This window comes from Musa acuminata, chromosome BXJ1-7, assembly GCF_036884655.1.
Source record: "Musa acuminata AAA Group cultivar baxijiao chromosome BXJ1-7, Cavendish_Baxijiao_AAA, whole genome shotgun sequence".
NCBI classification, from domain to species: domain Eukaryota; kingdom Viridiplantae; phylum Streptophyta; class Magnoliopsida; order Zingiberales; family Musaceae; genus Musa; species Musa acuminata.
In genome coordinates, this window is record NC_088333.1 from 39,426,372 (window position 1) to 39,452,869 (window position 26,498).

Sequence of the window (26,498 nt, forward strand, 5' to 3'; positions counted from 1 at the left end):
TTCTTTTGCCCCCAAATAATGGCATGCAGATGAGGTTAGTCTTCTTCTTGGGCACGCCTTTACGTGGACTCGTCGAGAAATATAGAGGCGGCTCAGTTCCGGGAATAATCTAATCCAATGAATTTGTGACATGTAAACAACATAATCCTCAGTCCAACTCAGCACTCCTCAAGTCTCGATACATCTCATAAGCTTATATAGTTGAAGTGGTCGTTGTCTTCTTAACGTAAATTTGTGAAGTCGACACTGATTTTTTTAATTATATATAAAAATCTTCTAATCTACATGAAATTTCTTTTTCTCCTATATAGGAGAGGGACGTGTGAATGCATTTTTAACGTAATTTCATTTTCTATCCTCTTGTAATATATATCAGAGTAAGCGATGGCGTTTCCATATAAAAAAGTTTAACCGTACATCAATTTCCGAGCTTGCGATGCTGTTTCTCACGAAAGATGGAGACCGAGCCAAGTCAAGTGGGTTCCACCACCAGCTTCCGCTGTAGCTGTCGGAATCGGGCCCCACCATGCACTAGCACGCAAGCGACAAAAGGGGTTGGTGACTGCTGCCGCGAGGACGACTCCTTCATCGGACAGTTCTGACCAGAATATTAACACGTTGTTAGAAAGAAAATACTCATCGCTCGTAAATTTTAATCTAATTAATCCTTCACTTACTTAAATTTGTCTCAACATAATAAATAAATAAATAAATATGTGATCATGCTAAACCGCCATTAATACGGTTCGCATGATCGAGACAACGTGAGCGGCAGCCCACATCATTCTCCCGAACGCGATTCAAGGTGGTAATCCACGCCAGCGGGACAGCCATCGAGGCGGTGAGATCCGGTCACCGCCTCGGTGAGCTGATCACCGCCACAAAGGAAATAACAGTTGGTGACGGTCGTTTCACACCGAGTCAAGAACGGTTTCGTATCGCCCGTTACGCGCGCGGTATATCGAGGGCGTTGGCCGTCGTGAGCCACGAATCGTTCGAACGGCTAGTTTGCGAGGAGGAGACGGTGGAGTCTTGATCGGTTCTTGGTCGTCGATGTCGCCCTCCTTCCCTCCCTCTCTTTATTCTTCTGTTCTTGTTCGTCGCGACGCGGCCCGATCTTTCCTTTTTCTTGGCTACGAGATGAGGATCGAGTCTTGATCTGTTCTTTCCTTCTGCCCCGGCTCGGAGAGGCAAAGGTTTGTCAGTGTCGCCCTTCTCCTCTCTGTACTCTTGTGTCGCCGTTCATCTCTCTGTCACTTTTCTCGTTCGTCGCCATACCTCTCTCGGTCTTTTGCCCTTTCTTCTTGGCAACGAGATGAAAGCCAATCTTTTTCTGTTCTTCCCTTCTTCCCCGGCTCGGAAAGACATAAGAGGCAAAGGTTTGCCAATGTCCCGCCTTCCTCCTTTCTTGTTCCTCTCTGTCTTTTGCTTGCTCATCGATCGTTTTCTTGACAACCAATGATGGCTGCTTTGCATGGGAGAGAGGAATCGAAATGGTATCGGGATAGCCCGTTACATTCGCTTTCGTGTCGGGGATTCGAAGTACAAGAAGACAACCGTCTTGTCTATCGAGATGTGGTCACCTCCGGTCGCTCTTAAATTCCAACCTTTAATTCTTTTCCCTTTTTTTTGTGGGTTCGATGGACAGAATGCGACCGCACGAGAGAGAGAGAGAGAGAGAGAGAGGCAGAGATTTACAAGGATTCGGTAACCACTCAATGCTCTCGATCTACCCCTGAGGGTGACGCATGCCGTGAGCTAAGGAATCGCGTCCGAGTTCATCACGCGAGATATGTCAGCTGGCGACGCCGAGCAGATAAAAAGTAGGAAGGAAGAACAACTCTCTCACTCTCACCTTTATTTAAAGCATCGACGCCTGATCCGATACCGCCTGTCCCTCATCTTGTTCGTTCCTCCTGGGGTACGACAAATAGTTGGCCCTGGTGTTGTTTCTCGGCATCTGTTGCGAGGGACATGGCGGAGAACACGGAGCCTTTGTTGAAACGGAAGGTGTACTTCGACGGCTGCCCGGGTTGCAAGCAAGACCGACGGAAGGAGGCCAGCAGTGGAATCCCCTACAAGGAGTTCTTTTATGTGTGGATCATCACCCTCTGCACAGGTATGCATGCGTGGGTTGGCTCACGCTAGTATATAATTGCTCGGTAGAGTTTGTTGCATGATGAGTGGAAAAAATGTTTTCTTCAACATTGAGTTCCTCCTATTTAGTAATTAGTGATTTTTTAGTAATTAATGATTTGTTCTTACACGCTTGTATTTGCATCTGCACCCATTATTCTGTGTCTCTGCGACACCACAACCTCCGGTAAGTCTACAAATCAATTTCCTGTAGGTGTAGTTGTAGCATAAGAAAACAATGTCCTGTACTGACCTTGAAAACGATACGACCATTAAGCAGCAGAGGACATGGGCTAAGAGTTTGTTTAACGGCTGCTCCATGCAAAAGCATAAAATGAATATTTCCTAGTCTTTTGAACATTTGAAGATCTAAACCTAGAAGTCAAATTTGAAAGCTGTCGCAGATGCATATTTTAGATGACCCTATTTATGCATGCATCACTCTATATTAGCTAGTTAGAGTCGTTTAGCTTTTTATAAGTAGCAATAGCACTTGATTGGATAGTTTATTTTGCACCTCTAGAGAGTATAATAAAAATTATTAGTTGAAAACTCAAAGTCAGACATCCTCTGCTTGTATACAACAATCTGATTTTGTACTTTTGAAGCATCCAGGATGAAGCTGGGCCACACTGTTTGCACTATAATCTACCAATCCAAAACTGTTACCTAAATTTATGCTCCATTGATCCTAGAAGGTAAAATAGGACTCCTTCTGTGTTACACTGATCATAGAGTTTGTATAAATCTCTGCTGCTTGGTTTGCATTAGCGATTGCTTAAGAACCTCAGGGATGCTTGTTGGAGTAAAAATTCAATAATAAAAGTTAAATCCGATTTGAGTAATAAAATAAGAAAGATATAAGGGTCATAATAATCATAACGGTCATATAATGGCTATGTGTAATCATAGTCACTGGATACCATTAAGACACCAAGTAAGTCATACAAAAATAACAAACTCAATTAAATAAACAATGAACATAATAAATAAATTAATAAATGATAAATAAATTTTTTTGAGATTTCTATTTTTAAAATAAAATCTCTAACATGCTTGTCCAAGTTCAAATGATTAAATCAGGAAAAAAGAACATCATATACTTACTGGTTTATAGTATTACTTCATCTGTCACATTTTCTGTTTCACATTGACTTACTTGATTGAAACAAATTCAAAGAAACCTAGAAAATCATGAGATTCATGTTCTAACTCAATTTCTTCTTATTTGGAAATTTAGCATTTTAGCACATAATTATCATGTCTCTTTGGGGTTTCACATTTAAGATGATGAAATGGTGAAGTTAAACTTCACTTCAGTATGCAGTCATTTCTTACGGAACCCATTATCAGAAAGTCCAGGTCCTTGTTCTGATGGCTAAATATTGCTTTTCTTATATTAGCATCAGCTTTACAATTTTCCATATAAATTGATACTTTTAGTTGTTTTCTCCGTATTCCTATGACATGGTTTTCTAACTTATCTCCATTTCTTTGTTTTCTTCTCCAGCATTGCCCATTTCATCGTTGTTTCCTTTCATATATTTCATGGTACGTATGGCAAAGTGGGATATCTAAATCCTTTCATTATATCTATCCACACTGTTATTCACTTATCAACAACAAGAAAACATTTCTATATTCATTCAAATGAGTGAATGCTTTTGGTTGAGTTCCTTATGCTTCAAGCCTGTATCCTTTCTTTTCACAATAGATGGATAAGAAAGAAAAAAAAAGCGAAAAAGGCAAATAACTATCGATTAGGATTTATTTTCTCTTTACTTATTTGTAGTTTGTGACTTTGTTCTATTATCATTTCTTTTTCATGCCACATTTAGTTATTATTTGCTACAAATAATAAAATGTTCTACAACAAAATATTTCTTAACTAGCACAAACTGGTGTTGGAAATCTAGATTTACTTTCAATACTAATCAGCATCTTTAAGTTAAAATGGTAAATAGAGGTTACAACAATCTTATACATGAAGACAAAGCAAAACATTGAACATATTGTTGCCCCTTAACATCCATACAAAAATGATGGATAGGCAACCAAGAGACTGAAGAGTGTGTGTGTGTGAGAGAGAGAGAGAGAGAGAGACAGAGACAGAGAGAGAGAGAATGGATAACACTCAAGAATGAATCAGATTGGCCACCACAATCTTTTTTACATATAATATTAATAATTAATTAATTCTCAACTGGATAAGGGTTGAGATGTCCAAATGGAAATGAACTCCATCCTCATTTGGAAGGTTTAATCCAACACTTTTTACTAACCAAAATAGGAAGAGTCATACATATTTCAAATTTATATAATATGGCATGCTGTGAGAGTGAGGAGTGGACCTTTCAAGATGCATCTCACTGAAGAAAGTTGTCATATCTGACCAGCATAATAAATTCTGGTCTATCGGTCTACCTTATAGAAACTTACCATTCTTGATCTAAACTGTCTAATTCTAACCCCTAGTGGCCAACACATATGCATTGGTCAGCCAGATAGGTTCCATAGAGTAGTGACATCAAAGCATTCACAGAAAGCTCAAGCACACCATACCGCAAGTGTTGGTCATTTCATAATCATCAGTACTCAGAGAGAGTTTAACCATACAATCACACCACATCACATGCATTAATCATAACATAATTAACACAACTACGATCCCTTTGATTCTTTTCTCAATAATTTTAAACCTATGATTAATGATTTAATCCATTTGTTAGTAGACGAGATAATTGATTGATGCATTGGCAACGCCATTGGAATGAGGATTTATAACATTGGGATGAGGGACCTATTTTTGGTGCAGCATAAGAGTGCGCTATGAATTTTTCCCAGAACTATGAACTGCAGATATTATGCTTTGCTGTAGTTGTGAATAAGCTTTAACTAAATTTGATTTTTTTTAATTTTATTCTCCATAGATAAGGGACTTGCATGTCGCCAAAAGAGAAGAAGATATTGGGTTTTATGCAGGTTTTGTTGGTGAGTAGTCATAATCAGCGCATGAAATTGTCTATTATGTTGCAATTAATTGTGTAATAAAGTAATAAACATTCAGTAGCTTCTAGTTTGCATCCCATGGAATGTCACTGATAAAATTTTCCTGTGGATTGAAGGAGCTTCATTTATGTTTGGAAGAGCCTTAACTTCCTTATTCTGGGGTGTAGTTGCCGATCGATATGGAAGGAAACCTGTTATACTTCTTGGCATCTTCTCTGTGTCAGTAACACTTATTGTTTTTGTTGCTGATCAATGTCAAATAGAAAATTCTTGTGGCAGAATATTTTCTTATTCCCTTGTCAGCATGTTCTTTACTGTCTAATGTTGTTATTTCAGGACCATTTTTAACACTCTGTTTGGGCTGAGTACAAGTTACTGGATGGCAATCACAACAAGATTACTTCTTGGATCACTAAATGGTCTACTTGGCCCGATAAAGGCATGTACAATTAGATGTATCATTGATTTTGTAGCCTTAGATATAGTTACACTAGTGAATTGTGTGTATCTTTGAAATTACAAACACTCATATTTGACTTTTTTGGCAGGCTTATTCTATAGAAGTTTGTAGACAAGAACATCAAGCTCTTGGGTTATCACTAGTAATATTTCTTTGTCTATTTATTGTTTCAGCAACATTGAATGGTCATGCATGTTTCTGAATTATGATTGTTATTTATCTCAGGTGACCACAGCATGGGGCATAGGTTTGATAGTTGGGCCAGCTCTTGGAGGCTTCTTTGCTCAGGTGAATCTTTTATGAAATCATCACTAGCATGTTGATGCTTGTGCCAGTATACATGCTCTTATCCCATATCATCTGCTGCTTAATGGCCATATCATTTTAGTACAGAAATTGATTTTTAAATCCAACAAATACAAAAAAATCATAAATATGAAGTACTTTTGTAGAATTATCAGAGGCTGTAGTGCCACAGAGGCGTAGAGCAGCTGGATGCATATGCAAACATAAGTTTGTAAGGACAATGTGTATAAACAGGAAAATTATTAATTTTAAAAAATTATTATAGGCAGTTTTTGAATTAGCAAATAGAAACTATATGCCACATGTTTTTAGATCACACATAAGACGAGTTAAATGTTAAAGAAAGAATTGCAGAATATTGTTCATTTGTTTGAATACTCCAAAGTTTATAAATTCAAATGTCTTCTTGGGGATAAAGTAAAATGAGCAACAATGGCATGAATCAGATAACACCTGCAGCCACTCAGTTGAGAATTCTGGTGAATGGCCACCACAAACAGCACAAAGATAAACAAGACATTTGGCACTATTCCTCCTCCTAATGATATTCAGAACCTGGAATGATTGGAGGAGCATGAATTAATGGTGATTTTAATTCTAGGAAGCTTTACATGCTTCCGGCACCTTTATCAAAATGATTCAATGCTCAAATTGTGGAAAGAAGAAACAGCATCTCACAACAAGAGAGTTTGACAGTGAGTGGGGCACCTCTCAATGCTGGGTTGCTATTTCATTCAACTTGAATGAAACAAGGAATTCATAGGAAGCAATTGGAAACTTTTGATGATTGATGAAAGTAAAAGGACAAATGTAAACTTTTGATAACTCAACATATGGTGATTGCTAAAGTGATAATCCTGGCTTTCTCATCCAAACAGGCATGGAATCTAATCCCTAGAGAGCCTAGACAGGAACAGAATCTACTAGGTATTGTCGGTCACATGGGTCACCAAATTTAGGTACGAGGCATTATTGTTGTTAAACTGAACTAAACAGACATTTATGAAAAAGGAAAACTTTGCCAAGTTACTGGAAAAACATCCTACCTGCACAATGCATACTCCTAGATGTCATTTGCCAATACTATTATCGTTGATATGGCACCATAAAAAAGCTTCCCATTATCTAATAGCAGTCTATCTCAGTTCACTTTTGGCTCTTACTACAATTTGCATCCTCCAGTATTTCTCTCACTATCATCAATCTACTAAGAAGTTCAAACCCATATTTGGACTTCTACTTTGCTCTTGGTATCTCTACTTAAAACAATTGATGAATTTCTTAATAGTCATTTCTGAAAGAAATTAATTCTCCAAGGAGAATGGATGCACAAAATAGTGAAATTTAACTTCTATGTTAAAAGATAAGACATAATTTACTCAATTCATGTGATCCTAGAAAGTATATATAGTTGTTTGTAGCAGCCACATTTATGAATCAATAGATGACGAGATACTTTTGTCATAGATCTATAAAAGCAATTAGCAGCCATACTGGCACATGGCTATCCTAAATGAAAAAGTTTGATAGTTGGTCAAGTTAATGTGTTGATTACCTACATTTACACATCCATTGGCATGTTTGTCATCCGTGATCTCAACTTTTTCTCTAAACTACAAAGCTTGAGCATGAATGTTGAAAATGAATGCAACAACTCAAATCAGTCAAATAATTTTACGAAAAAATACTTGCATACTGAGAAAAATTACTTGCATAGGAAGCAAACTCATAAATAATATATTAAGAAGTAAGACAAATGTCCAAATTGCATACTGATTTCTGATATTTGACATTCTTCGGAGCATCAAAATGATATTTTCTCCTATATGTATATCATATATTGACATAGAAAAGGTGTAGATGGTATAAGATTCCCTATGTTGCAAGTACATGAGGTGTTCAAACCAGTGTATGCAATTTCGAATGGTACCGCCTGGTATGGGCGGTCGTACCAGTCCGATTGCATACCGATACGTGGACCGTGCTACAGTACTACAGTGCACACTGTAACAGCGCTACAGTGATACAGTGCTGGTGTAAGCTTGGTACGCCCTAGTGTATCGCTCGATACGCTGGTACCGTACCGTACCGAGCCAACCTTGAAACACCGGTACGGTACGGTATTGCATACCTTGGTTCAAACATGTGGCAATATTCATGGATATAGTACAAATATAGAAAATATAATATGGACGCTTGGCTAGAATAACATCGTGAACATTGGAATCCTTGTCTTCTATTAATTGCAGAAACAAACACTAAAGCTGGTATTTTATATATTTTTGTAATTTTTCTTCCAAACCACAGATTGTATTTGAACATGGCACTTGCATGTGGCACCATGTCGTGTCGTTTGCTGATGTAGTGTTCCCTAGGCACAGGTATTAGGCTAACTGTTGGGGACATTGTTTAGTATATTACATGTAGTGTCTTTCCAGAGGCCATGTAGGATTATGTGGCCCCCTGCTTTACCATCCATAACCAATGGCCCTATGCAACAGATACAGACTGGTCCCACTGGGAAACATGTTGCATTTCTATTTGAAACTATAAAGTAGGACCCTCTCCCTTCTTCCTTTGATGGTGTTGCTAGGGAACAATGTTTCTTGAAACCCCAGAGAAAGGAAGCTTAGGGACATGTGGTAGGTCCCCATTGGCCCATAGAGCAAGATGTAGGTGCATTCTTCCAGGGGGCCCCAGCTTATATAAGGTTGGGGCAAGTAACAAATTTTGCATAACATTTTTTTTTCCCGGAGTATTGTGTTCTATTACATTTTATTTAGTGCTTTTCTTGCTGTGTCAGCCTGCAGAAAAATATCCCGAGATATTTTCCCAAGATTCCTTATTTGGAAGGTACAAGTTCTGCTCCTTTCTAAGTTCAATTTTCTTGTCTTATTCTGTGTTTATATTTAATTTTGTTGGTACAACGTTTTGCAGGTTTCCATACTTCTTGCCTTGCCTTTGTATATCACTCTTTGCGGTCTGCGTTCTTATAGGTTCTTTATGGCTTCCAGTAAGTTACCCCAACTTACTGTTCTATCTTGTTCTTTTGAGAGAATAACCTTAATAATTACCGCAAACTCGTTCCTTTTTTTTTCTTTTAATTTTTTCTATCATACTTTGTTTGTGAAGTTATTATATTGATTTTATTAAAAAGAAAAATAAGTCAAAGTCATCTTTTATCCCTCTCTCAACTCTTGTTCATCTACTCTTATGAGTAGATAAACATGGTATCATAGGTGGTGCACAGGTCCCTGTAGATGAGAGATCTTGAGTTCAGCTCACAGTGAGTAACCATTCCTATCTTTGATCTCTTCTTTTGTTCGTTTGGGTTTTGTTCCACCTCTCCAATGTCTCTCCATGTGTGCCATTGGGTTCATTGCACATGTATTAGAGGGTTTTAACTTTGTTCCTGGGCCATTTTCTATGGGATCAGACTTTTTTGGTAATGTTAAATGAATGACAGATGGATGGAGTAATTCCTGTTCTTTCTTTTCTTTTCTTTTCTTTTATCACCAGATGAAATTCCATTCATTAACTACTTAAATCAGCAGAAAGTTTATCAGGATTACATGGAGGAGTAACCTCTAGCCATGGCATAAGTGTAAACAGTACTTACATAAAAAATTTCTAGTTAATTAGCTACTAGCAACGTTATTCTCTTTTCTGCTAACATAATGAGAGAGACATTCACTGATTTTTCTTGAAACTTTCTTTGTTTCTTTGATCCATGGACCAGCAGGCAAGAGACATTCAATATTTAGGGCCTAGATCAGTGTATGTGAATCTCTCTGGTATTAGCGCATGCTCACACCAATGTCTTTTGCAAACTTAATACCTTCCAGAATAGTCATCATTTCTGGCAGATCAGAATCTAGAACATTTTCTTCATATTTGATTGATCACATATAAGTTGTACCTGATTATCTCTGATTTTTATGCAGAATCCATGTGATGTGCTAGTGGAAATCCAAGCACCATCTTATCAATATTGTATCCCTTAAACAGGAACTTGTCATCACATATGTGACAACTTAATTTTGGAATTATTATTTCTTAGATGCTCAAATAATTCAGAACCGAGTCTGCATTTTGATTCTTATGCTATAATTTCCGAAAAGAAAATTAGCTTTTACATCAATAGAATTATATTATTCTTATGAACTTGACGGTGATCTCCCCTAACCACCAATTATTGGTTGTTCAGTTCATCTTCTGTTCTCTCCATTTTTTACTCTTGTAAGCCCTAACTTGGTATCTCTAAATTTTTTGCCTTGCCACATGTTAATGTATCTCTCCAACAATTTGTTTTTATTGATTTAAATTATATTTTTCTTCCCTTTCAGATAATTTAGTGTGTTTAATTGATTTACTTGCTATACTCCGAGTACTAGCATGAAACTAAACTCATTTATTTGTCAATCTGATATATATCCCTGATATAATTATGTAGGAGACATTGCATAAGCACGATTCAAAAAAAAAAGGAGAAACAACAATTGAAGATGTGGAGACTCCATATAGCTCTGATTCAAAAGGTCATACCGATAAGGATGAAGAAAGTGATACACAACCAAAGGCAAACCTATTCAAGAATTGGCCATTGATGTCATCTGTCATTGTTTATTGTATATTTTCCCTTCACGACATGGCTTACACTGAGGTGATATATTCCTTTGAGCATTCTCTTGCCAATTTTTTAATAAGATTAGACAGTTTTATTTTACTATCTTGTGACTTTATCTTGTCATGAATTTCTTTTGTGTGCAAATCTAAATGTTAGATAGTAGGATTCATGGACTGCTCATGTTTACCTTAGTTTGTTTCCTACCCAAAATTTGTTTGAAGCCTAATGGAAAAGTCTCTTATTACAGAAGCGAGTTCCATAAATAACCATTTGTATTTGTAAATATGGAGACAATCCTGTCATTGATTCTTGTTAGTGTGAGCAATCAATAATTTGTTTTCACTTTCAGGAACTTGTGGGTTCATCAGTTGAAACATGATTTATTTTAGTTTATCCAACAATAGGAAAAGAATGTATTTTTGTTAGCAGCGTTTTAATGTCATTATCAAAGAAAAGAAAACACCTGACATCAGCCTTTCTAAGCTGATACTCTTTTATCAAGGCAACTTGGCAAATTGTGTTATCTAAAAACCAGTAAGGGAATTTGGTGAATCAGAATATTTGCTTTGTTCAGGTAGGAAGATTTATTTTTACATTGTTGTCTGCCCTGTAATAATAAGCAAGCTGAAACTTATGAGTCAGTGACTTGTTTTGCAATTGGAAGCACTTGCCATGACCTGAACTGATAGACCCACCAGCCCATACAGTGGACCTTTAACCATGTGGCTTGAAATTCTATATCCTTAGGTACTGGTTGGTTATTCATCTAGCCCTGGATGCTAATATGATCATTATCTACTTTCAATGTGAGACTAATTAGGATCAGAACATCACAATCTTCCTCACTCAATTGCTTGACATCAATCTAATTTCTAGCACGTTGCATGTGAGAATCATTCCCTAATTTGTGGCTGTAGAGGCCCATGGCCTAGTGGTAGCATTATGTATCTCTTGCACAATCGATAGGTAGCTTTTTCTTAATTGGACCACTTATTGCATATGGCTAGTTCTCGGTTTCCTCTGATGCCGGTTGTTGTGACAGCTTGATATACCTTCTAGCCAGGTATTTTCTTGGTTAAATGAGCCATTGATCATGATACCCAAAGTTAGAATTGTTGGTCCATCTAACTCTATATACTAGCAAATCTATTATCTATTTTCAGTGTCAGACAAATTAGGACATTGCAACTTGCAGAATATATAGCTCAAAGACACAAGCCATAAAGTTGAACGAAGATGCATCATTTGCATAGAGGATAATGATGTATAACCTGTGGGTAAAGAAAAATTGGGGTTCCCAAGAAGTACAGTTCTAGATTATCTAGAGAAGATAATTTCATTAAAAATATGAATATTATGGAAAGACATCTGTATGCTTGTCTGTCTATCAATCCATCTCTGTGTATGCGTATAATATTTTATACATGCATGTGTACTCTAGAATCTTTTAATCTAGTTGCAAATGATGAGTATATCTCTATTGTGGAAGTAAATGGCTATTCGTCATGTTGTGATGCATGCATGACTTTTTTGGGTATGTGCTTTGTGAGATGTTGATTACAAAGCTAAAATAATTTGATTCTGAAATTTTCTTCCTCCTGCTTCTGGGTATGTGCTTTGTTTTTTTCTTGTTCTAACATTAGGGATTTTATTGAGTTGTATAAGGTATCTTCTTTCTAATCTAATTTAGTACGATTTTGTGGGGCTCTATAACTTTACTGCTTTATTTTACTTTTGGCATACGTGTAACTTTTGCCTTGTGATGTTTGTCATGGTGTCACAACTAATTGCTAAACCATTTTTAGATATTCTCTTTATGGGCTGTTAGTGACAAAAGCTATGGAGGATTGAGCTTTTCATCTCAAGATGTTGGTGAGGTGCTTGCTATTTCAGGTACATATGAAATATCATTATTGTAATTCTATGACACAGAATTCACCTGAAATGTGAAATGATAGAAACAAATGTTTTTTATGATTCCTAATCTGATTGGAAATTATAGGATTGTGAGATGAAATTCTTAATCTGATTGGTATTTTGTAAGTACAAAGATATGTCTCATGGTCGTTTAGAAAGCAAATGGCAAACACCAATAACCCAGAGCCAATGGAAATGTTTGTTAACACTTAGCCATATTAAATAAATGCGAGAAATAATATGGAAGAAGAGCTCACCTCTCTGATAAAAGACTAGTAAAACAAAAAGGGCATGCAAGGTCCAACTTAGATATGCTCATGACTTGGTCTGGATCCTATGGTGATGGAATAACAAATGGATATTAGAAATGATTGCCATCATGTGTGGTTTCCACCCAGGAGTGTGTGGGGATTAGGATTGGCTCTATTGTAATCCCTTGTTGAAATGGTACTTGTCATCTTATGGTGATTGTTTAACATTGTGCTGATCAAATATATTATGGTGATTATCGTCTCTTCTTACCTTCCTAAACGTCTTATTGTTCATAGTTTAGGAATTTTTCTTCCAGATGGTATCTCGATATGATAATTGATGCTGGACAATTTTTAGTGCTAAAATTTTTATTATGTTAATGAAGTTTTAATTTTTTTCATCAAGTTCTCTCTTTCATGATTTTGGAATATGATGTCTGACAATGTATTAACCTTCTAGGTTTTGGTCTTCTTGTATTCCAAATTCTTCTTTATCCTCGAATTGAGAAACTCCTAGGACCCGTCAGCTCACTGCGTGTTGCTTCAGTAAGAACTAATTTTGTCATTCATTAGTAAAAAAGTTGGTATTTGTGTTCTTCTTTAATCCATATTGTCTTGTAATATGCAGGTTTTAGCTGTACCTTTGCTTGCTGCTTATCCCTTTATGTCGAAACTATCAGGACTTCAACTCACTTTGATAGTGAATTGTGCATCCTTGCTAAAGAATGTTCTTTCAGTGAGTATAGTATAAGCAGATCAATGAAAAAAATATTCTCATACTTATTTACACTTGGAAAGAATTTTGGAAACCACTTGTATTTTTTCTTCATAGATCTGTTCTTAGTGAATAGCAGATGCAATCATGCAAGAATGTTTTTTTATTAGCATCTTGATCGTATCATTATATCTAAATTAGTTAAGAGAACTTGCATTTTGTGTTACATGATACATAAGTTTTAAAGTCTGGCTGCTATCTTATGCTTGCCAAAGACTGAGAGCAAGTGGGGTTGAACACAGTCCATGGCACTGCTGTCAATATGGGGTTTACGATGGATCAATTTATGCTTACAAAAGTTAGGCTTGTTCAACTCTCTGGCTAGCACACCATCAGCAGTTCATGAGGACAGGCATATATATTATATACTCACTTCCCATGTTGATCTTTGAAATTGCACATAATTCTTTTAGCTACAGGATTAATTTTGACGAACTTCTATGGATGACATCTTGTATTTCATTTCCTAGCTTTGTAGTTAAATTTGTAATAAGATAGTTGCATTTGTATCTGATGTTTTTCATAAAATTTTCTTTTCTGATCAGGTGATGATCGTAATTGGATTGTTCATTTTGCAAAACAACGCTGTGGTAATATTTCTTAGTTAGTTTGTATTTTTTTCGTAAATTATGGTTTCTAAATTTCTTCTTGCTAGTCTTCCAACATAGCCCAGCATCACATTGAAGCACTTATTTGAATGTTAAACAATAATCTCACATCAGTATAATTTATGGCAGTCTCAAGAACAAAGAGGAGCTGCAAATGGCATAGCTATGACTGCAATGTCTTTTTTTAAAGCAGTCGCTCCAGCAGCTGGTGGTGCTATGTAAGTAATGTAATCTTGCTAGAAGCTTCTTGATGATTTGCAAGTCCAAGCTTCCAATGAAAAGCTGTTTTAGATAATGCTCTAGTAATATTTCGTTAAAGTGCCCTTTGGGTTAGCATAACTTTTTATTTGTAGAACATCCACAATAAGAACCTCGGGCACGTCAGGTTTAATACATTTTCTAATAATTGCTGGCTTTTCTAAATTAATGTCTCCAAATCAACAACTAAATATAGTGGCTTAAGGTCAGATGCATTTGTGACATTGTGATTACCACGTATTTATACACAATTTACACTCGGAAAAGAAAGGAGAACCCAAAATGTCTCTGACTTAATTTTAATCCATGCATTTAAATAATAGTGATGGGGAGAAATCTTGATTTTTTTTCAATATTTTAAGATATTATAAGGATCCGAATGGATGTCTTCTCCTGAGTTTCATGGAATTCTGTATTCCAGGTCATTCAAACCAGCATTATCTCATATATCATGATATACTGGCCAGTACACGAAAATAAGGAAACCACAAACAAAAGTTATGCTAATTTCTTCTTTTCCTTTCTTAGTTGTGATTGCCCTCTTGAACTCGATGAAAGAAAGAACATGAGAATGCCCAGTCTGATTCATTTAGTACTGATCTAAAAGAAAGAAAGAAAAAAACTGATTTAAACCAGTTTTTCCCAAAGATCAGTCAGCTTTCTGACTGATTTAGGCCGATGTTGGTTGAAACCAACCAAATTAAAGCATCTTATGGACAGTTTATGTGGGATCTGCTCTACACTGCAGGTTGATTTCCAAATGGTTCAAAGTCAAACATGTATGTGCCACCTGTACTGACTTTGATCTTTCCATCCATCCCAAGATCATTACCAAACCTTTTAAATTCCATTAATCTGGGTGAACTAGTGTGGATTGCCAAAATGATTCATATTACCTTACTGGTAAGTTAGTTGCTAATTCCATGTTTTAGTTACGAGGACCTTAGCTTGCAAGTATCACAATAAGATAACTGAGAAGCATGAGAGATTTAGTTGAATAAACTTGCTAATTCCATTCACAAGTGGTGGTCAATATGTATTTTGATCTTACCAAATAGATGTATAACATTCATGGATCTAAAGACTAACAACTCGATAGAATTTTTTTGTTTCTTTTTCGTTTTTGCTTCAGTCTTTAAATAATATCTGCATGAATCACTTTCTGTTTCATGATTAATCACTTTCATATCTTTTTTGCTTTACTTATATCAGCTATTCTTTGATTGCAGATTTTCCTGGGCACAAAAGCGCCAACATGCTTCCTTCTTTCCAGGTAAGCTTTCAGTAGCCACCATAATAATATTGCTGTGCCATTCTTTTCTTTTTTCTCAATCACTCACAAATTTTAATTATACCTAGTGCCATGTCCTTGAAAAATATATATATATCTGTGTGTGTGTATGTATATATAATGTATGCATGTATATATATGCTGATCTATGTATTTTTAGTACCAATCTTGAATTAGACCAATAAATATCAGACCATACCAATTGCTACAAATGATTGTTCGACCTTGTCATCTTAGCAATATAAGTTTATTTATGCTCCTCTTCATATTAGGATTTCTCTTGCAGTTTTAGTATTGGCAACTCCTGGTAAGGTTACTAGACTACCTTGTAGCAGGGGACTTTGCTTGATCTCCCATTTGATTCTATTCCAGCCTCACTCTACTGTGACAGATTTCAATTCTGCATTTAACTCCACTCGTTTTTGTGGCATTTCTCATTCGTGTTGTTTGTTTCCCAATTATGTTGGTTGTAATTTCATTTTGCAGGTGATCAAATGGTCTTCTTGATCTTGAACGTGGTTGAGCTGATGGGTCTTCTCTTCTCCTTCAAACCTTTTCTAATTGAACCCAGCAAGTAGAAGAGTATATATATACGTGGATCTGGAGCTGACTACGTTCCTTCAACCGCGGAATCCACAATTTTGATCTTCTTTCATCCTCCTCTCGTGTGGAGTCATCTCTCCACAGAGAGTGATGTAATCTGTTATCTTGATCAGTTCCATGTATGCTAAATGTACTGCAGTGAAAATAGATTCAAGTATTTTGGAGAAGCCATCAATTGTACGAGGATGACTACATAGTGAAACTTCTCTTACCTACAAATTGGGAGGGTGACAAGCTGTAAATTGAATCTATTTACTGTATAAAGTACTGTTTCCGCCTGATATTTATGTGCATGATTGATTCATGGTTCCTATGATAATAATCTTCCTATGATTTATGATTATATCTCTTTATAGTTATAATCTTACGGTAAATTGTGAAGATCCTTACCAGCTAAATTTATTGGCATCTTCATAAAAATAAATATTAGGATTTTTTTTTTGAGAGAGAGAGAGAGAGACGCTATTGTTAATAATGCATACCTTTAAATTCTATTTTATTGAATATTTGTATATTATTATTATTGTTATTATTGTAAAAACCAACATTACGCATAGCCAACGGATTTATTGGCATCTTCATAAAAATAAATATTATGATTTTTTTTTTTAGAGAGAGAGACGCTATTGTTAATATGCGTATCTTTAAATTCTATTTTATTGAATATTTGTATATTATTATTATTATTATTATTATTATTATTATTATTATTGTGAAAACCAACATTATGCATAGCCAACGGATATCTAAAGGCAGATGAACCCGATGGATTCGGGAGGGGAACTATTAATTACCACACGCTCGCCAAGAATCTAACCTCCTTGGTTCGAAACCAGCATGGCCAACGCTCGAAGGATCAGCGTCGGACTCCAACCCCAGCCAGTCTCCGAGACTCCACCTCCTCCCCCGCTGTCGCTTTCCTCTCCCTCCCCTTCGCCCGCCGCCGCCGCCGTCTCCTCCGTCGCCGTCTTCTTGAAGCGGCCCTCCGCCTTCCCCCTGCTGCTCTCCGTCTTCGTCCTCCTCACCTGGGTCTTCCTCCGGCTCGAGCACCCGACCTCGGCCGGCCTCCGCTCCTCCCTCTCCTCCGGCTTGTCCTCGTCTTCTTCTCGATCCGGGACAGGGCCGGTCGATGGGGCCGATTCGGATGCCAACCTCGTGAGATTTAGCGCCGTGGAGTTCCCCTCGAAGATCGCTAGGGATTGGCGGGGGTGGCTGATGGACCCCGTTACCGCTGCGCGAGAGGCTCGACTGCGTGGTTAGTCTTGGCGGATTCCTCCATTTTGTGTTTTTGATTTGATTTTGCTTGTTTATTCTAATGATTAGTGTCGTTCGTGCTTAATACACATGCTATTTTCTACTCTAACACGACATATATGTCACTGTTAGGGTTTTCTCTCTTCTTTGGTAGAACATCTAAAGGGCTTTTGTTTTAATTTCCCGGGATGCCAAGAACTTTGTTGGTCCTCTAAATATACCGATCGAGATGTTTGTCCGCTCTGTGGTAGTGAACATGGTCAGTCATGTTGGGCACGTTAAATTCTTGATCTTGAAATGTTTTTGCAGGACCGTTTGGTTCTTTTAAGAAATGAATTCCAAACTTCGCTTTGGAGGATGTGGAATCGTAATGCTTATGAACATGTCTTTGGAACATACTATATTCTTTGAGAGGTAGGAGGAGCTTTTGACAAAGATACTTGCAAGATGGATGTTCTACTGACACCACCTTCTTTGATGTTCCTTAGTTTCTTTGACATTATATTCTGAACTATTTCTAGGAAAACTGTCAACCTGTTGTTCAGTCTGAACTATTCTTATGGAACTATGTTGGTGGTTCTACGAAACCAGATTTGTTCTTTGATGATCTATTTTCATATAATTTGACAAAGAAAATTTTGGTGATTTTCTGCAATTATTTTTAGCACAATGATCATGATACATCTTTTGGATTATATTATTGATAACTATTTTTCTTTACCGTGAGTTATGAAGTATCATTCAAGTTTATAAGGTAGGTACACATTGAAGACCAAAAATATTTTAATGTGATAGGAAGATAGAAAGTTTATCAGCGTTAGTTTGTGATTGTCACCGCTAGTTCACCGATTGCTTACGTTAATGATTATGCATTGTTAATTCTTTTCTCACTTGCAGTAAGAAGCATTTATATCCTTTCTCTCTTGGTCTTTTCTGGTAATTAGTATGCTGCAGAAATAATAGCAATCAATTGTATACTTCTTATTTTTTTCAGTATCAGATACAATCTCGAACGTATTAGTTCTTAGACCAACCTATTGGTGTAGCCTCCTCGTATGATTATGAGGTTAGGATGTCTTTGACATAATTTTCTCTCGTTCTGGCTCTTTCCACTACGTACCGAGCCATGAGAAAGAAGAGCTACAAGATAACAGCAGCAAAGGAGAGTGTTTGTTAGTTAGGCCTGTAATTGCAGTTGAACTATATTTCACATGCAAAAACTTTGAGGGTTGAGTGTCTGTTGCATCCAAAGATTTCCTTTATGGAGTCTTGGGCCAAGTGGCCACCAAAATATTTGAGAGTAGGAGAAGAAATCGGCAATGGTTGCTCTGCCAAATAGCACCCAGGTATCTGTTGTGCTTAATAAAAGTACAAAAACGATTTAAATATCTTCTGTATGAGTAAGATGGCCTAGAACCCCTGATCAATCATGCTATTGCTGGAGATTAATATATCAATAAGTCTGTTATGTGGCTAGGGCTGAAGGACCAGACTCAACACTTGTGACGGTTTAGTTGCAGAGCCATTCCTTTGTATTATTTTGTCTATTCTTTGATGAATTCTACTTCTTAGAGCTTCCAGAAACCACTTTCACTAATTCTATCTGACACACCAATAAAGCAGGTAAGGTGCATGAATTATTAGCTCACTGATCTAATTGTCACACAGTTTGCATAATCCAACTGAATCTATTTTCGGTATTGCCTAATTTTGTCAAACCTTTGATTTATCCAAGAAGTCGCTTTTATGTGAATTACAATAGAGGCCTGGTTAAATCTCGCTTCTGCTGTTGCCACTTCTATGTTGACTTATCTTTTGGTGCTCAGAAAGTTTGAGATGGTTGTATGTTGTTCCAAAAATCTTTAGTTCTATATGTCTTGATTCTTTACATAACATTGTTCTCTACATCTTTGGTGTTTCTCTGACAACAAATTTCTGGCAAGTTTGCTAAAGTTGTTATGGTATCATTGTTCCTGGTACCATTACTAATGATTAACCAGGGGTTTGTGCTCATAATGTCTATCCAGCCATTGTATATAAACTTCTGCAATCATGTAAAAAACTATTCATGTATCTTTTTCTACAGCTCAACAAACCCAAATTAAGATCTCTTTGCTAAAAAAAAGAAAAGCATTAGGCTGCTGAAATATGTATCTCGAAATATGGTGTCAAATTCCAATCCTAGTGTGGTTGGTAGAAGGGTGATCCTTCCATTTTGGGAAATGCATCTTACTGTTGGTTTCATTTTATATTCACATGATCATCACACATCTCAATATTTAGAACAATTGTCTTCTGCAACCGTAGCATGAGAACTTCAGATGTTTTGGGTATGTCCTCTGGCATAAACTTCCTTAGGAATTTTCATACCACTGCTTCTCAGTTATTTTGGTGGCACTTTTGCTCAAACCAGCTAGTTTGACCAGAAAAACGGTTAACCGGCTTTGAAACTAGCCTGGATCCGTTGAATGGTCAGATATGTCAAAAAAGGGGACAGTCCCAGTTCTTTAATGAACCTTGTGGGAGGGATAGGTTAGTAGAAATCTGTCGGATCTTCAATATACAAAAAAGACAGCGGTACTTCACTTTTTTAATCAAGTTGAATTATAATCATAGGATAAAACAATTTTTAGTCATAATTAACAGTTAAAAAAGTTCTTTTCCTGACGACTCATGATTATTGTAGTAGCCGTAACTATACCGTTATTTAGAATACCTGTCTTTATCTTTTTACCTATGAAGCATCTATTCTTGTCAGGAGTTCAAAATTTTGTTCTTGTAGCTAATACAGCAGCTATGATTTTAACACGTGCTTTTTGGGAATCGTGAAGCTTTACTCTCTATGTAAGATCTATTCATCTACTTTATTATTTTTGATGGTTTCCTCACATGTTTTCTTACTTGTAATGAAATTATAATCAACAAGTTAATAGGATGTTATATCTGGGTATTTGTACTGAATTACAGGAAGAGCGTCAAAGTGTGCTTCAGTCCATGTGGGTCAGATCCAACCAGGTGGTTTAAGAGGCAATCACCGGCATCACACCTGCAATGAGACGTTCATCATTTGGGGTGCAGACACAAAGTTCAGGGTAATCTTTATTTTTCTATATATTTGTATTCCAAGTTGTATATCAAAATGAATGAACTTGAAAAATTTTGCATATGCATGTTGAAGTCCAATTTTTTTCTCAAACAACCTGTCTTATCCTGATCTTTCGTACAGTTGGAGAACCCTAATGTGAAAGACAAGGGCTACGCAGAAGTCACCATTCGATACGATGAAGTTGCGTTAGCCACGAGTCCAAGTGGGACTGCACATGCTATAATTAATGTCGATCGTGTGCGGTCCACTTTTCTATTGGGCTGTCAAGACAGTTTAATAAAAACCAATGCATCAACTACTGATTATAATGTGTGGAAAGACCTTTGACATTGCTTTGGCGTATGAGATATGGTGACCTTACATTTTGTTTACTGAGCCAAACGGACAAAAGGGCAAACCTTGTGAGGTTGTGATCCCTTAGTCATCGTGTTTGCTTAAGATGCCATCCTTGTTTTACGCAACTGAATCGTCACCGGAGGCTGAATTTTGTAGGTCTTTGTATTGATGAATGTCCTTCATGTAGAGAGAAAAAATACTGTAAGGTCTTCTTTTAGACTTGATCCATATATAGGTATTTCTCATATGTCTCTGCATTTTTTGAACGATGCTTGAGATGCTTCTGTTGATATAACTATGACAAATAGATCGATGTTATTAGTTGCCACTGACATGTGAGCTTATTTTCACAATCTCACTGCATGTGTTTGGAATTGAGTGCATTTAGAAGCTTGACAGTGTGCCTATTTGACCATTGTTGCTTGTTAGCTAAGATAAGAGGTAATTTTGGTGCAGGTTTGATATTTTGGTCTGAAGAATTGCAGTAGTAAACATGAATGTATCCCTTTCTTTATCACCAATTGTTATGCATGCTATGTATCGGAAGGGAATACAATTTCTTGACCTACCTTTTGTCAATCATGATCAATGAAGATGGCAAACAACAGGTGTTCTGACTTCTTATTTTCATTCATGCAAATTATCTGTCTTGTTTTCATCATGTTCTGCAGGATCTCAGTAAATTATTGGGAATTACAGCTGACTTTTCTTCTTCTTCTTTTTTTGATCTTTTTGCTTGTCATTCACATAGGCTGCAACTTGTATTTTGTCTATTAGCATATAAAATGCTTCCTGGAAAATCTGTATGCTGTGTGTGAACTCTGATCCATGGCAGGGGTGAATCACATAGATGTCACATCACCCATGAAACTTTCACGGGTGATCCACCCCCACCCCTCTCCCCTCCATATGAATGCAAAAGGAATTTATTATTATTTTTATTATGTGCCTCCTCCTTTCTTCCACGAAATCCACACTTCTCCGCACATAGCCAATACTTCTTTTTCCATTAGCTGACGTCTTTTTCTTGAAGTCCCAAAAAAACATCTCAGCATTGGCACTGTTTAGTCAAAGAATTACCTAAACAATATTTCATTCTGATCGAGTTTTTTCCTGAATCATCAAATTAATAGATACATATTGTTCGCATCTCTTTTCTTCCTCTGTATTTTTTTAACATAAATAAATAAAGTGTATTCTTCAAATTAACTAAAATATTTTTAGAATATAGAGGTTTAACTAATATTCAAATTTTGATACGAAATTTAATTAAACAATATGTGATATATATATATATATGGAAATTAGTAAAAGTAGAGGGATACATATGTAATTTTGATGAATAATAAAACTATCATCACGCCGCCTTTACTAATGTGGGTGTCTTTCATACATATATAAATACGCGTCCTTCTTCCATTTCCGATCTGCACGCAAATCCTTCGCTTTGCTTCGCTCTCTCGCTCTCTCGCTTTTGCGATCTGCTCTAGAGGGGACAAAAAGGATCAACGATGGCGGAGCAGTTGACGGACGACCAGATCGCGGAGTTCAAGGAGGCCTTCAGCCTCTTCGACAAGGATGGAGACGGTCAGATCCACCTACTGCCTCTTTGTCTCTCGATGATCCTCGTTTCTTTGCCGTTGACCTCTTGTCTTTCTCGATCTGGCGATCGGTGGTTTGGTTATGATGTGCCTCTTTCCGATCCATGTGGTCCGTGGAGCGCCTAGATCGTCGGATGTGTCTCGGGAAATTAGGGTTTTGTTGCTCCGCTCACTGATCTGTTTGTCTTGGTCCCGCTGATGCCGTCCTTTGCCGCTTTTGCTATGGATTCGTTTGATTTTCCATAGATCTTAGTGTTTTGTTCTCGATCTTAATATTATCGTGTACAGTTCGGTCGTCGTGAGATTGTTCTGATCTTAAATTAGATCACTGTGATCATCTTGTTACGCTGCATCATTTAGTGAACTTAAAGCTGACAAATTGGTAAGACCCATGGCTTGTTGATAGGCTGCAGAGAAGCAACCTTTATTGTGACGTAGGGAGCTGAGAGGATGATCCTTGTTGACTGCCATCCTAAATTATGTTTTGGCATGGAGACGAAATATCCCTTTCTTGTGTTGACAAAGACATGGTTCTCTTTTATTGGAAGATCATCAACCTGTCTTCGTCACTTACCCTGTGTTAAGAAAAAGGATTCATACACCAAAAACATCGGTCCAGTGATGGACCAGATCCACTTATCAAAGGCTGAGGGTTCAAAAACTCATCCGGCATATTCTTTTAAAAAATTGAGGTTCTTCATCTTAAATATTGATTTGGTGGTGGTGTATCAAACCCACTTACCAAAGGTTGGAAGGTTAAAATCTCATCTGATGTATTTTTTATACCTAAAACATTGGTCTGATAGTGGCATACCAGATTCACATGCCAAAGGTTGAGGGTTTGAAATTGTATCTGATATATTTTTACACATAAAAGATTGGTTGGGTAGTGGTGTACCAAACTCATTTACCAAAAGTTGAGGGTTCGAGATTTCATTCGATATATTTTTACACCTTGAACATTGGTCTGATGGTGGTGTACCTGACCCATTTACCACAAATTGAGGGTTCAAAACCTCAATCCGATATATTTTTTTTTAATATGTTTTGGGAGGGTGCCAACTAGGTTTGCTGGCAAAAACTTTGATAGATTATTGCAAAGACCTAAGTTCAAATCCTGCATTCGCCACTTATCCTTTGTGCAATTATCCTTAGCATCGATGGTCCGTTTTGCCTTTTTATCATTGTGATCTGTTTTTGTTGGTAGTACATGTGCCTTGGTTTATATGTGTTCGATTAATTGTCTTCATTTTTGGGCATTTATTTCTGAAGTGTCCTGAAGTTTCAGTTTAAATTTTGACTGATGGGCATTTGATGGTTTCTAGTTACACATTAAAGAATCAGAAGCTAAATTTTCTTTTCTCTCTTTAGAAACTGTATGATAGATCTTACTACAAATCGCACTTGAATTCAGTTGATTTTATGAATAGCATATATCCAAGATAGAAAGTTGACATATGGTGTCTCTCTTTCACTCGAACCATGATTGTAGAAAATTAGCCCTTTCTTACCATCCATATTTGAGAGGTCAAGGGCAGTGGAAGTAGCCTGAGAACCTAAGGAAACCAATATGTTTCTTGAAAACACTCTTGGTTTTCTATAGGTTTTGTAGGGAAAATTAGTCCATAAAGAATAATCAATTGGAAGAGGAATGGATGCAAGTGATGTGCATAGGTTGACTTGAACTAATTAGAACTATATTGAATTTCTTCTATTTTGTACAGTTCAGTTGGTTCCTAATTATGACAGTGGTTTTGGTTCAAACACCATCAAATGTTAGAGCCAAATTTGAAGGTCTGAGAGAGATTGCATAATTGCAGACAATTTAAATGTCAACCTTGTTATTTTTTTTAGAAGATCAAGATTGGTTAATTTGGTTGGCAAGCTGGAACTATTTCTGGATTTTGTTTAGATTTTGGGTATGACTTTATTTCCATGAAATAAAATTGAGGTCGTACTGCTTTTTGACCAATATCTGAAAAAACATCTTCATTATTCATTCGTTATCTATCTCAAAATTGTTCCATGATATGATATTTTTCTTGTATTATCATGTCTACTGAATCTAGTTGTGTTCGTATTGACATTTGTTTACTTGGAAATTGGAAACCTCTGTGTCTGTGATTCTATATTAGTTATTAGTGAAAGTTTGCTGCTTTTCTGTTGTCTAAAGTGGTCATTTTAATAGAACAATCACAAATCAGGCAGTGATTCATTAATGTGGAGAATACTTAATAGTTTATTTTAGGTCAGGAAACTGTTTGGTGAATAGTTTCCATCCTTTTTGTGAATTTCATGAGTTCCAAAATTTCTTTCCATTCTGTGATTGCTAGCCTATTATTATCAAACCCATCGCTTAATTCTTGTCATGCTAAAGTTATATTTTTAACATCTATTCGGTCGTAAACCCTTATAACATAAGTTGGTTTTGGAAGCTATTTGATGAATAGTTTCTTTTCTTTTTGAGAAGTTTTAAGTTCGTCTAAACTTCTATCAGTCTTCTGACTTCCTGACTTATGATTTTCAACTCCATTGATTAATGTTTCAAGGCTAAAATTGTGTTTAGCATTTGTTTTTCACTTGTTGGATATGATCAAAGAATTCATTGTGGTCCTTGAGGCTAGAATATGTACTTCTAATTTCCTTGAATTCGACTCTGCAAATATGGTATTTCAAAAATAATGCCAAGGAACATCTCATTAATGATGATATGGTTTGTTTTTCGTGAAACTTTGACAGGTTGCATCACGACCAAGGAGCTCGGAACTGTGATGCGATCACTGGGACAGAATCCTACAGAGGCAGAGCTACAGGACATGATCAATGAGGTTGATGCAGATGGCAATGGAACTATTGATTTTCCAGAGTTCTTAAATCTGATGGCACGCAAGATGAAGGACACCGACTCAGAGGAGGAACTTAGGGAGGCTTTCCGAGTGTTTGACAAGGATCAGAATGGGTTCATCTCAGCAGCTGAGCTTCGTCATGTCATGACCAATCTCGGAGAGAAGCTGACTGATGAGGAGGTTGATGAGATGATTCGTGAAGCTGATGTTGATGGTGATGGTCAGATCAACTATGACGAGTTTGTCAAAGTCATGATGGCCAAGTGAGGATAAATGACTTTCATGTAAAAAAATCTGGACCTTTCTATGGCAGATAAGTAGTGTTATGTAATTTTCTGCACGTCCCGCCTCGTCAGACATAGCTATTTGGTTATCTGTAGTTGTGAGATCCGTCGACAATTATTTTCTTCTTGCTTTGTTGACTGTTTTATCTTTGCACCATCACTACTGTTATTTGATGCTTTCGGTTATCTTGTTTGAGCTTGAACTTTTATATCGATTGTTCTTTTTATTATTCTTCTGTTCTATTGCAAAACTTGCATTCCTGAACATTTATACTCCAGATTTGATCGGAACTTAATCTGTGGTGTGTAATTTATCCTTTTCACTTTTTATGTCAGTTTCTTTATCCACTTGACAGTGTTGTGTTCCTGTAGCACAGTTGACAATTGCATTCTTCTTTGATTGAAATTATATTATATTGTTTCTTATCTGTTTGATTAAAATATGTAGGAAGATCTTTAAATGGTGTCCCTGTAACTTTTCATCTCCACCCCCACAACAACAATGCTCATCTGTGCATTTTTCATTGTTCCTGAGCTTGTGGGATTAAGAATTTTTCTGAAGAAGAGGCAAATTCTTCAGGGCTTCATTGACTCTGTGACAAAACCCTTGGAATGGAAATCTTTAGTAAGCAGCTGTTGTAGAGCCTGTTGTTGGGCTTTCCATGGCCTTCAACTCACTGTGCCTTACAGTAGTATACCAACTCTTCCTTCAGGTCAATGTGATCAGTGCATATGGTCCATACACAGCAGGTATGCAGGTAATCTTACTCCTTGCATAAGAATTATGCAGTCATTCATTTACTTACTGGAATGTCTCTGAAGACTCACGG

At 36.8% G+C, this 26,498-nt stretch overlaps 3 protein-coding genes across 3 annotated transcripts; all 3 read left to right on the plus strand.

Moving 5' to 3' along the window:
• The first annotated feature begins 1,836 nt into the window (after positions 1-1,836).
• LOC135584824 (protein ZINC INDUCED FACILITATOR-LIKE 1-like) lies at positions 1,837-16,522 on the plus strand. The gene is made up of 17 exons (XM_065192924.1): positions 1,837-2,119; positions 3,647-3,687; positions 5,067-5,127; positions 5,262-5,364; positions 5,482-5,584; positions 5,694-5,747; positions 5,831-5,893; positions 8,715-8,764; positions 8,849-8,924; positions 10,365-10,574; positions 12,344-12,431; positions 13,167-13,252; positions 13,335-13,442; positions 14,027-14,071; positions 14,219-14,307; positions 15,577-15,620; positions 16,125-16,522. The coding sequence occupies exons 1-17, from the start codon at positions 1,975-1,977 to the stop codon at positions 16,214-16,216; spliced, it is 1,458 nt and encodes a 485-aa protein (XP_065048996.1). The 5' UTR covers positions 1,837-1,974; the 3' UTR covers positions 16,217-16,522.
• Positions 16,523-17,007: 485 nt separating this feature from the next.
• On the plus strand, positions 17,008-21,269 carry LOC103992466 (uncharacterized). The gene is made up of 3 exons (XM_009412167.3): positions 17,008-17,496; positions 20,463-20,587; positions 20,722-21,269. Exons 1-3 carry the CDS (start codon positions 17,079-17,081, stop codon positions 20,926-20,928), a joined length of 750 nt encoding a protein of 249 aa, XP_009410442.1. The 5' UTR covers positions 17,008-17,078; the 3' UTR covers positions 20,929-21,269.
• Positions 21,270-22,359: 1,090 nt separating this feature from the next.
• LOC135679318 (calmodulin-3-like) lies at positions 22,360-25,898 on the plus strand. Its single transcript, XM_065192925.1, has 2 exons — positions 22,360-22,524; positions 25,278-25,898. The coding sequence occupies exons 1-2, from the start codon at positions 22,449-22,451 to the stop codon at positions 25,649-25,651; spliced, it is 450 nt and encodes a 149-aa protein (XP_065048997.1). The 5' UTR covers positions 22,360-22,448; the 3' UTR covers positions 25,652-25,898.
• Positions 25,899-26,498: the final 600 nt, after the last annotated feature.